The 11,744-nt window shown below is 57.6% G+C and overlaps 3 protein-coding genes across 3 annotated transcripts; 2 read left to right on the top strand and 1 right to left on the bottom strand.

The window, feature by feature from the left end:
* Positions 1 to 1,921: 1,921 nt before the first annotated feature.
* B0H64DRAFT_379776 (uncharacterized protein) lies at positions 1,922 to 3,057 on the top strand. Its single transcript, XM_062802693.1, has one exon. The coding sequence runs from the start codon at positions 2,074 to 2,076 to the stop codon at positions 2,698 to 2,700; it is 627 nt and encodes a 208-aa protein (XP_062663547.1). The 5' UTR covers positions 1,922 to 2,073; the 3' UTR covers positions 2,701 to 3,057.
* A 134-nt stretch (positions 3,058 to 3,191) lies between these two features.
* On the bottom strand, positions 3,192 to 6,713 carry B0H64DRAFT_314500 (uncharacterized protein; the record flags this gene model as incomplete). The annotated part of the gene is made up of 2 exons (XM_062800206.1): positions 3,192 to 3,268; positions 3,356 to 6,713. The coding sequence occupies 2 exons, from the start codon at positions 6,711 to 6,713 to the stop codon at positions 3,192 to 3,194; spliced, it is 3,435 nt and encodes a 1,144-aa protein (XP_062663546.1).
* A 2,394-nt stretch (positions 6,714 to 9,107) lies between these two features.
* Positions 9,108 to 11,219, top strand: B0H64DRAFT_437220 (uncharacterized protein; the record flags this gene model as incomplete). The annotated part of the gene is made up of 8 exons (XM_062806229.1): positions 9,108 to 9,153; positions 9,287 to 9,361; positions 9,422 to 9,527; positions 9,600 to 9,710; positions 9,776 to 10,027; positions 10,111 to 10,360; positions 10,408 to 10,721; positions 10,778 to 11,219. 8 exons carry the CDS (start codon positions 9,108 to 9,110, stop codon positions 11,217 to 11,219), a joined length of 1,596 nt encoding a protein of 531 aa, XP_062663545.1.
* Between the last annotated feature and the right edge of the window lie 525 nt (positions 11,220 to 11,744).

Below are 11,744 nucleotides of genomic sequence, written 5' to 3'. Positions count from 1 at the left end.
GCACAAAGAGCACTCCACAGTAAGGTATGTACTGTGTAGATGCAGGAATTGGGGAAGGGAAAACGGAAAGGAAAGGCGAATTGAATCCGCACGCGTCGTTGGCGGGGGAGCCTTTCACGTTAAGTGGAACGAACGCAGGAGCTGGACCTGCCTGCGAACCATGGGCACTTTGCAGGAAAAGGGGGGGAAGGAGATGGGAAAATGTGAAGTGCACAGCCAGAAAGATGCTGGCCGTGTGAAAGCTGGAGGAACTGATGAATTGTGTTCTTGAATTCCGAGCGCCTTGGCATGACCCCAGCCGCAGCAAGGTCCAGCTGGGATGGCCGATCAGTCGAGATCGGGGTGCTACGTCAGATGGGTCTGGAGCGGGGGCCGGCCCTGTGGTGCAAGCTCGGTGCGTTGGCTTGGGCTGGCACCTGGTTCCAACTAGTTGAAGCGGGTCAAGTCAGGCCACCTTCCGCGTCAGCGAACTGTGAACCCGGGATTTTCTGTCGAGTGACAGACAGCCCTCCATGCCCTCCCATCCATCCAACCTCCACAGTCGCGTTCCAAAGGTGCGTGGCTGGTGCGCTACAACAGTAACAGACGCAAGGGGTTTCCTCACCAGCTGAACGGTGCAGAACGGAGCATGGATTCCCCCATCAATTTCGTCAGTGAACCCTGGAACAGCTGGCATTTCCCGCATTTGCCCACACACCAAGCCGCAAGAGATATTGCGCATCCTTGGCAGTCTCCAGAAACTTGGAGCAGCTTGGAATGTCGCCGGTCTCCAATCCGGATGGCTGTAGCCGCAAGCGCTCGAGAAACGTTTTAATAACGCTCGTTTGTTCGTTTCATTGATATCCATGTCTCAGACTGCCTTGCAGAAAATGGAGACGTTGCCGAAGCGAAAGCCCTGCGTGGCCCGCCGTGTGTTTGAGCTTAACTCAGGCGGCTTCACAACCTAACCCCAAGGGAACAAAGAAGCAAGTTGCATCATCGTTGGGGAGGCCGCTCCCAAAACCCTGGATTGATTAGGGTGGGGTGTGTTGGGGTCGGGATCCCCGCCGAAAATCTCGGCACCAGCCATCCCGGCCCAGCTCCTCGGTTTCCAGAAGCCAGATTGTAACCTGGTTTGTCAATTTCAGCGATGTGATTTTTGAGGATTTGCATGTGCCCGCGGAAAAACCGGCAGCTTCTTGAGCTCGGTAACGTAACGAGGTGGCCAACAGCCGTGGAACGCTGACATCCTGAGGAGCATGGCACTATGGACAGATATCCAAGCCGCAGCGGATCAACCGAGCATCTTCCTCTGGCGCTCGTCGCAATTTACTGCCCACGTGAGGAGATGGAATTGCGGATCATCCCCTGCACAAACGAATTGCTCTCCCCCGATCTCGATGTGACACTGGGAGGCTGGGAATGAGGGGAGACAAACAAGCTGTCACAGCCCTTCTCTCGCGAGGTGACCTGCGTGCCCTGCTGCTCCGTTTCCGTTTGTGTCTCGGCAGGGCCCTCCGAATAAACGCTACCCGGGTAGCTCAGTGCTGCGATTGGGTTATGCAAGTGCGTGTCTTACAACTGGCAAGTGAGCTGAGAGGGGTCGTGGCTGATTGGCTTGCCGCGAGCATCTCCGGAGACGGCGACGACGGGGTCGGCGAGTTCGGGTACCTGAGAGAGGCTGGGCCTTTCTAGGTTGGTTAGTGGAGGTTGTTTCTTGTTGGTGGACTCCAATGAATGGAATTTTGGGGAAACAGGTGAAGGCACGGCCTTGTGGCCCGCACAAGAAGCTTCAGCCACACCATTATTCAGCCTTATCTTGGCATAAATCCAGCCTTGCAGCTCAGCCAATGATAATATGTCAGCCACTTGTGGCGAAGACACGGCGATTTTCTTGCCTGCCACCATCCCGCCGCGCGCCGCCAAATCGCCAAATCTCGACCTCGATCGCGCCTCAAATCATCCATCAACTACACCCCCGCCTCGACCAGCCACCATAACCAGCGAAGCCAATTTCATTACTCCCGCCGTCGCCGATACCTACCTTAGAACCCCAAACCGACCTCGAACTCCCCCACACGCCCCAAAAAGAAAATGGCCAACTTCCTAGCCTCCATCTTCGGCACCGAGCAGGACAAGGTCAACTGCTCCTTCTACTACAAGATCGGGGCGTGCCGGCACGGGGACCGGTGCAGCCGCAAGCACGTGAAGCCGTCGTACAGCCAGACGATCCTGATGCCGAACCTGTACCAGAACCCGGCGTTCGACCCCAAGAACCACATGAACGCGTCGCAGCTGCAGAACCACTTCGACGCCTTCTACGAGGACATCTGGTGCGAGATGTGCAAGTACGGCGAGGTCGAGGAGCTCGTCGTGTGCGACAACAACAACGACCACCTGATCGGCAACGTCTACGCCCGCTTCAAGTACGAGGACAGCGCCCAGAAGGCCTGCGACGACCTCAACTCGCGCTGGTACGCCGCGCGGCCCATCTACTGCGAGCTCAGCCCCGTCACCGACTTCCGCGAGGCCTGCTGCCGCCTCAACAGCGGCGAGGGCTGCGTCCGCGGCGGCTTCTGCAACTTCATCCACCGCAAGAACCCCGGCCCGGAGCTCGACCGCGAGCTGGAGCTGTCGACCAAGAAGTGGCTCAAGACGAGGCCGCGCTCCCGCAGCCCGACCAGGTCGCCGAGCCCGGAGCCGACGAGGAGGCGGTATTAGAAGGGAAGCGGAAGATAATTCGTCGGTTCGTCGGTTCGTCGGATTTGATTGGGAAATATTCAGAGAAGGAAGAAGGGAGGGAACACTATAGGGAGGCCTATTCGTAGGCACGTCTCTTTGGTTGGCATCAAGCGGATCAAAATTACCCACTGGCTTGCAACGGAGTTGAGGCGTTGGTTTAGGTACCTGCCGAGTAGGGGTTGTTTGTAATTCATCTTCTGTAACAAAACTAGTAGAGGACAGGGTAGCGGGCGTGGAGAAATCGAGTCGCTTCCATGTTTTGTGGCGGATTCCGTATCCCAAATGTTGGTTAGCATTGGTGTATGAACCGTAGACGACACACGCAGCACACATCAGACTCAGATCTTGGAACAATAAAAAGCTAAATAGATTCCAGAGGGTATCTCGTGTTACCAATGCCGGATATGTATCCCTCACTCGCATGCTTGTCCCCCCCCATCGTTCTTCGGCCAATCGCCCCGTTCAATGCCTCATGACATCCCCTTGATTTTCGGTAGCCGCGGTGCTTTAACTGGCGCCGGGAGGCAAGCGACGAGCCTATCGCGCTCTGTTTAAATATTAGTTAGCACGTAGTCAACCTCATATACCCTACTTCGTAGTCATGGTATGTATCTGTGATTTGCATGTAACTTACCCGCCTCATTGTCAAATAGGATGGAGATATCGTCATGCTCCCCCGGCAGCTCCGGCAGATCCAGGCACAGGAACGCCGCGTCGGCCGCCTGCTGTGCGCTGTCAGCATCCGGCGCGAGCGTCCTAGGCAGCGGGAACTTGGCATCGTCGATCTTAAGTCCGGCCTTTCCGCTCCGGTTGAACGACTCGAAGACGTCGGTCCCCTTGAGGTGGAACCCCATGCACTTGCCGTGGCTGAAGTCCTCGAAGAAGGCCAGCAGCTGGGACACACCGTCCTGCTGCACCACTTGGATCCTCGTCGCGCCTGCCTCCCACTTCTTGTGGATCGGCACGACCATGCGGCGGCGCGAGATGGCGAAGGCGGCGGCGGTGCCGTCGAAGAGCACCTGGAAGCCCGTGATGGCTGTTTCGAAGGCGTGGAGCTCTTTGATGTTGGGGAACATGAAGGTGCGGATAGTGGCGGACTGTTTGACGCTTTCAAGGGCCTGTGTAAGGCCGCCAGACAGATTGCGGGCCGAGTTGGCTTCGGTAACGGCGAGGGTGATGTCGGACTGGGGTTGGCGGAAGACCATCAGGCAGCTCGGGTTTTGTACGTCGAGGCGGAGTTTTAGTTCGCCCGGGGCGACGTTGACACGGTCGGTAAGGGTGCCTTCTTTGAACTCGTAGACCACGCGGAGCCTATCGGCGAGAACGCACGAGGGCCTGTCGCCGTCATTGTCGTAATTGATCACCCTAACTTTGTTCCATGCCAGAGCGGACAGGGCCTGTAGGCCCTTGTTACCGGCATCGCCGTACCTCTCCGAGAACCAGACTCCCTGCAGGGGCGCCTCACCAGAAACACTCTCGCCCCGGTCCAGGGCAGTTCCTATGAGTAGACTATGCATTCGCAGCCTTTCCGCCTCGTCGGCAAACGATAGCACCATGTTACCTTTGAATCGGCCGTTCTCGAACTTTAGTGAGAGGGCAGGGTCATTGGCCTCGCTTCGCAGAAACCCGAATTGTATGGGAGCTTGAGGGAGGTACATCTGGTTGACACCACTCAGGGTCTTGGTCCGCGGACCTGTGACAACGGCGATACGGTACCCTTTGTGGTAAGTGCGAGGACCCGTGGCCGCGCCCTCTCTAAACAGGCGCTCAAACAAGGCGATCTCGCAGTTGAGAGTCGATTCTTTCGGGAACTGCCTTGACTGTGGATCGTTGTCAAAGTACTGGAACGCCCGGAGGGTTGACCTGAAAATGCAGCTCTCGTCTTGCCTTGGGTAGAGACTGGAGTGAACCTTTGCGCTAAATTCGTACATGCTCCGCAGCGTGGAATATGCTTGCTGTGAGCACTGCACGATCAGGATGAATCCCCGGGGCAACTTGATTTCCAGGTTGCAATTTTCTGGACGCCAGCGGACCTCGTCCCAGCACGGACCTGTGTTCTTGTTTCCGGATATCCGAAGCTGCACCGCCCCGTTCTGGCTGGCGAGGATGAACAGTATGTCAGGCTGCGTCTGCGGCCTGACAGTCGATAGGAAGCATGGGAGGTAGAGTCGCCGTGATTCTCGCCCCTGCTCCATCAGGAACGCATCGACCTGGAAGCGGGCGAAGCAGAAAGTGGTCGCCGTGTCAGCCAACGGCAACGTCTCCAGTATCGTCATCCCGGAGGTGTGACTCTGGGCAAGAGCAGAACTCGAACCGCAAAGCAGAGATGTGATGTCTTGGGATAAGGGTGGATAGTCGAGCCAAATCGTTCTGTCAACAGTTTGGGGGAGGAATGCTTCCTCGGGCGGCAGAAAGCCGTTCCGCTTCATCGATACGGCTAGTTTTCGGAGGCTGGAGACGATTGTGGTCCGGACGCCCTCTGCTTCCTTGTCAACCGGACTGCGGCCGCTATTGACAACTTCGGTCATAGCTTCTTCCAAGAGCCAGTAGCTCTTAGCCAGATCGGCATATGCTTGCTGCTTCGCCATGTCATTTTTCATCTGGGATTCGGGGGTAGAGGGCCGGTCGCGGATGGCAACCTCCAGCGCTGTCCGGCCGATCAAAAACCACCATAGAGCCGCCCGCGCGAGGTCCTGGGGTGTAGACGCGGCCAATGACCGCACACTCTCACCATGAAGGCGAAACAGCTCGAACAAATGGCGGGTGCGCGTCACAAACGCATTCATAGCGTCGTCCGAGGCAGCCGCTACAACGTCTTGGAAACTTGACCCCCCCTGTTGTTGGACAGGCGAGCCATAGCCCTTCTCCAGGACACTGGTCTCTTGTCTTGTTGCCCCAAACGGGCGGTGAAAGTTTGAAGCGGCCGAGTAGAGGGTACCGGGGCTGTTCTCCGTCTTCGGCGTCCTGTTCAGCCGGTCGGGCGAGTTGGACTGTTGACTAGTGAGGGTGTACTGATTCTGCGATGGGGGTGATTCTCGTGGTTCTCGGGAAGGCGGCGGCATCGGAGGTGGCGCGCGCTGTGCCTTAGCGGGGATTGGGGGAGCGTTTGCGAAATGCGCAGGTGACTGTAGCTGGGGAGGATTCATTGAATCTGGTGATGCGGTGATGGGCGATTCCATCTCCTGGATGGGCGATGTGGGTGAGGAATTTGCCCGGTCGTTTTGCCTAGACTGGTCTCCCGACGCCGACCGTACGGCGTTTGCAAAGGCTCGTCCTTCAGCTTCTCGCATTTGGGCCTGTTGTACCTCGATAAACGATCTACGTTTGTCGTCTTGAGCGGCAGGCATGCCCAGATATCGGCGACCTGTGTTGGCTCCCGGCGTCAATCCCGAGCCCGGAGGACCGGGACTCGGTGCCATCCCAGTCTGGGTGCGCCGTAACCCCGGGCTCAACCGTGCGTCCCTCGACGATGGTTGTCCGGGTGGGTCTGCGAATGGGTTTTGAGAGCCAGCTCCGAGGTTTGCAGGTCGGCCAGGCGGCGCCATGGAGGAGGAGGGGCTGGGTTGAGGTCTTTGTTTCTTGCGTCTCGATATCTCGACTGTGGGAACCTCGCACTCGTCGCCGCCATCCCCAATGACATCCGGGTTTGAATTCACAAAACTCACGGTCAGCCCCTTCCCCTTCTTGATCCTTGCCGGGGGGTCGCGCGGCCGTACAGCGTACTCCGTCTTGGTCTCGCTGCCGGTGTTGACGTTGTGGGCATTGGGGTATCGGGGGGCGGTCTTGGTGTCGAGCCTGGTCAGCACCGGCGGCACGGGGTGAGTGACCTGCAACTTGTCGGTGGATCCGTGCAAGAAGTCGTTCAGGTCGCCGTCGTCGCGGGTTGCCTTTCGATCGCGGTCGCGGCCGAATAGCTTGCCCATGATGCGGCGGCTCCGCGTGGCTCGGCCATCGTCGTGCACACCAAGGGCGGGAGGCTCGTTCTCTGTCATTTCGCTCGGTCTCGTTGCTATCGAGAGGCCAAGCTCTTCATGGGCTGGCCTGGCGGTTCAACGGCGACTCGGGACGGGGCCTCGACGGGAGGTTACTTCGAAGACGGAAAGGGAAAGCAAGCATGTGCTCGCTGTTGCTGCTGGTGTCCGCCTGGCAGCCCGACAATTGACTGCAGAGCCGCCAAAGAGGCCCGTTGCTGTCGGGCTCCGGGTATCGCATGTGACCCGATTGCGATAGGGAAGGCCGGGTTAGTCAACCGAGATGAAGGTGTGAGGTTGCTGCTGGTAAAGTGGAACACTGGAAAGGTCGGCGGGTGAGAGGGAGTGAGCAGTTCCAAGGTTGCTTGCAGCGGGCAGCGGTCGTGTTCGGCGGGGCAAGGAACCTAAAGCGAGGGATCGACTTCCTAAACAGGGTTCGAAGCGCCGTGTCCTGCGTTGGCATTGGATGCCCAGGGTTCCGAGTCGGACTGGCAATCGAATCGCGGCTTTTGGGCAGGAAGGAACCGAGAATGGATGGATTTTGTCTTTTGTGGTGATTCTTGATTCGGCAAAAACCCCTTTTTTCTCACTCGCGCTTCCCCTGATCTCATCTGATGCAACAATACAGATTAATAACTAGTGCAGCACCGATCTGGGTTTATGTCCCAGGGTCGACGGCTGTCCACCGAGCACTGCACGCTCGTCAATGTTTCTCCACACTAGGGGCTACAGCGACCGTTTTACCTGCCGGTTCCCGGTTGCTGTGGCGCGCCCGGGCGCCCTTAATATTTTCGGTTTTGGGTGCAACCTCGTGGGGTCCCTCTTCTCGCCCTCGCCGACCAGCTGAGTTCGTATTGAAGGCTCAGGAGGCTCAGCGGAGATGGCAAGCTACACTAACAGTCCGTATCTCCAGTCCCGTCTTCATATTTTAGGGCCCTGCCATTCGGATGCGAACGAACAAGCCTCGGGCGGCCCGCTCAACGGCAGCAGACCTGAAACTGCCAGGGCCCATTCCACCGGGGGTGTTACAGGGCCAGACACCGCAATCAAAAAACTTAGCATGGGCCCGCTCCCTCCACAAGCCTCGTGATCTTCAGGAACAACAACAGGTTTTGTTGCAACCAAAGAGTCACGTCACAAGTCATGACCGGATGCCAGATCATCATTCGTGCTGACGTGACAATCTTTCTTCTCCCGCGGGTGACGGGGACAGTGGGGGACTAACTAGGTGGTGTTGTCTGTCCGACTCTGCGTTGTCGCCCAATGGCACAGCCCAGCAGCCAGTTTGTCACCCCATTGACAGCAAGGAGTAACACGAAACGCAGGCCCCCATTCCCAAGCAAGCGAAAAACAAGCCGAAAAAAAGAAGAAAAAAAGGAGAGAAACGGATGGGCGGCTCAAAGTTGCTGTGCCGAGCCTGTCAACATGGGGTTCTCTTCCCCTCGGACCCGCCACAACTACACAGTAGTTTATCGATTCATCAACCAGCGAGCTGGACTCCGTGCCTCCCTTCGGCTTGCGCGAGAATCCAGCTCGTGACCGCTGTGGCTGAGCTGGGCGAGATGTGCGGAGGCGGAGACCTGTCTCATGCCCCGACATCCCCGGGCAGGGATATGGACAGAAGCTCGTGTGGGCCTCCACCCTCGCTCCACCACGTGGGGATCCCCATGGATGAAAAGAAGAGAGGAAGCACAGATCGTCACTCTCGAGTCTCGACAGGACCAGTTGGTGGATGGTTGGCAACTCGATTGACTCAAGGTGAGAAACTTCTCATAGTAACCTGTTACCCTCCTGTGTACTTCTACTCTGTCTTCCGGTTTCACGAACATGAGGCAACTACCTAACGTCCAGCTCCAAGGCTCAGCCCCCAATCCAATATACGTAACTCCAGATTAATAGACGTCCATCTATCTCTTGCATATTCCTACATGCCCGCCAGACACGTGCCGAAGGCTGAGTTGCCTGTCTGGTTCTGCCAGACGGAGAGCCGGAAGTGTAAGGAAACCCGGGCCCCACCCACGTCATCGCAGCCCTTCCGTCAGGGCGCCCCTCCATGCCCCGCCCGACTTCGCTGAGATGCGGTGTGCGGGAGCCTGTCACTCCGCGAATCCCGTTTGCCGTTCAAACCTCTCAGCTGAGTGGTGTTGCCTGTTAACGACGTAATCCCTCCCGCCCCTCCAAGGAACCACTCCAGATGTTACGGGTCTGGGTTTCATTACGCGTATCCAGACGATAGAGACAACACGGTCAACTGGAAAGAAAGAGTGACAGCGGATCCGGGCTTCTCGCTTGCGAAGTTATCCCCAACGATATCCTCTTCGAGCTACCCTAACCCCACTTTATTTTTCTTCCCTTTTTCTCAAGAGCTTCGCGACAGCTGAAGAAGGGCGGTCTGACCCCGGATCTTGAAAAAAAATGATGGGACTCGTGCCTGGCCGCCGCCGGACCATCTCGAATGCTAGTGAGTTGTGTGATTCCGTTTCCTCCTGGCCCGCGTTTGGAGCAGACGAACGCCGGTTTGGTTGAGCTCTTTCCAACGCAAAGTCCGGGGCAGGAGGTATTGGCTTATACTAACAAACTTTTATCGCACCCAGGCAGTCGATCCTCGAGTGAAGCGGCGGATCCCCTCGACGATGACACCCTCGTGGTCGAGCCCGACCAGGGAAATGGTCTGTCAAGACGTGATGCCGGCACTTGGTAAAGAGAAAGAGGCGCTGATATCCGCGCAGTCCTGTCCCACCTTATATCCCAGCTGCGGCCAGGCGCCGATCTGAGCAGGGTGGTGCTCCCGACTTTCATCTTGGAGCCGCGCAGCATGCTGGAACGGATCACCAAGTATGGCCCAGCCGGCCCTTTGACAGCCCGCCGTCGAACACAGTCCCATCGAAGCTAACAAACCGCGGACAGCTTCATGTGCCACCCCGAAATGCTCCTGCCGATTCCCGAGATCGACGACCCCGTTGATCGATTTGTCGCCGTAGTTAAATTTTATCTGAGCGGTTGGCACATCCGGCCCCCGTAAGTGCTCTCCTGTGCCGACGTGCTGGTATTCTGGGACCATAGCTCGTGCTGATGCTGTCTAGGGGGGTGAAGAAACCCCTGAATCCCGTCCTCGGCGAGGTCTTTAGCTGCTACTGGGATTTCCCCGACAACACTCGAGCCTACTATATTTCGGAGCAAACATCGCACCACCCGCCCAAGTCAAGCTACTTTTACATGGTCCCAGGGCACAACATTCGGGTCGACGGGACGCTCAAGCCTAGGAGCAAGTTTTTGGGGAACTCGGGCCGCCAGCATGATGGAAGGAACAGCCATCTTGTCGCTACTGAACCGGGGTGCCGACCCCTCGAAGGGCGAGCGATAGTGAGCCCCCCTATGGCCAGCGGGTAGATGGCACCGAGACTAATACACCGGATAGTACTCTCACGCAACCGAACATGTACGCCAGGGGCATCTTGTTCGGGAAGATGAAATATGAGCTCGGCGACCACAGTTTCGTACGGTGCCCGGAAACCGGGTTATCAGCCGATATTGACTTCAAGGTCAAAGGCTGGGTCAGCGGTACATACAATGCCATTGGGGGCGTCATCAAAAATGACCACACCGGCGAGATTCTCTACGAGCTCTCCGGGTTGTGGAGCGAGGAAATGTTTATCAAGGATGTGAAGGTGAGTCGGCTGGTCCTCTTGGCCATGCCTAGGCTAACACCAGGCAGACGGGGCAGAGAGAGATGTTCTTTAACGCCTTGAAATCGAAGCCCAGTGCTCCCATCTGCAGACCTCTCGAGGAGCAGGCTGAGCGGGAATCGCAACGGCTATGGGCCAAGACAGCACAAGCGGTCAAGGAGCGCAACCACGAGCTCGCAACGGACGAAAAGACCAAGATCGAGGAGGTGCAGCGCGAAGAGGCCGCCAAGCGGGCCAACGACGGCGTCGAGTGGCATCCCAAGCTGTTTAGGCCGGTAAAGGGCGGGCCAGGTGGGCCAGAGGAGGGCGAAGAGGACCTCGAATGGATCATCAACGCCTCAGTGTTAGACGATCCCACCTTCTGCCGCCGGGAGACACGAGGTGCTAACGGCGTGACAGAGACGGGACGACCCCGGAAAAGCAGGCGGCACAAATAATGGCCATCTACCCGATCGTAGCGGGGCAGAAATTCAACCAACAAAACGTCATCCCCCCCAGGACCTCACTCTCCGAGGCAAACGGACCGCCAAAAGACCCCCCAAGCGCCGAAGGCAACCTGATAGACTTTGGCGATGACGAGCCAACATCACAGCCGCCACCGGCGAAGGAGCAGCCGGCGTCGGCGGAGGGGCAGCCGCAGACTCCGGCGAACCCGCCGCCCCTCGATCCGTCGCACCGCAGCACAGCCGAGATCCAAGAGATGCTCGCCTCGACGGGCAGCCAGGCCAAGGACGGCCCCCTGGTGGATTTCCACGAGGACATGAAGAAGGACCTGCCCGGCAGCGTCAAGCGGACTAACACAAACGGGTCGGAGGACGACTTTGTCGACGCCCAGGGGTGAATCTGGCCAGCGAGCACTCTCGTGATTAAACCTACATTCCGCTCGACCAGGCGGCGCAAGCGACACCAAAACGGAGTTTGGATAAGCAAGGGTGCAATGGTAATCGCATCAGGTGCCAGGGGTGTACACGCCAGCTGGGAAAGAGGTGGTCGGCCTGGCTGGGGCTCGCAGACATGATACCTTGGGATTGGCTGTGTTTTCACTCCGCGGTTTTGGTTGCGCGCTGGCATCTCGACCTGCGCGGGCTCTACCCCGGCCATTTTGTAGGCGGTGATTTCTGGCTACATCAGCGTGGATCAACTCCTACATAGCGACGACGACAGCAATGAAGCGTAGAATAATTGGGTATTGTGTATGTTCTCTGGCGACTGGGAGGAGTAGGTGAGGCACTGAACCACAATCACCTCCCGCTTTCAAAACTAAACCCCCCTTCTTATCCTACCTTGGACAACAAGCATCCCCTCTCAACCCTCCGAACCCTCCCAACCAAAAAAAAGGCCAAACCCCCATCCTTCCACCCCAATC

The sequence above is a fragment of the Chaetomium fimeti genome, assembly GCF_033439085.1.
Source record: "Chaetomium fimeti strain CBS 168.71 chromosome Unknown B0H64scaffold_1, whole genome shotgun sequence".
In the NCBI taxonomy this organism is placed as follows: Eukaryota; Fungi; Ascomycota; class Sordariomycetes; order Sordariales; family Chaetomiaceae; genus Chaetomium; species Chaetomium fimeti.
Note: the sequence above shows the minus strand (reverse complement) of the source record. Positions and strands in the feature narration are given on the sequence as shown.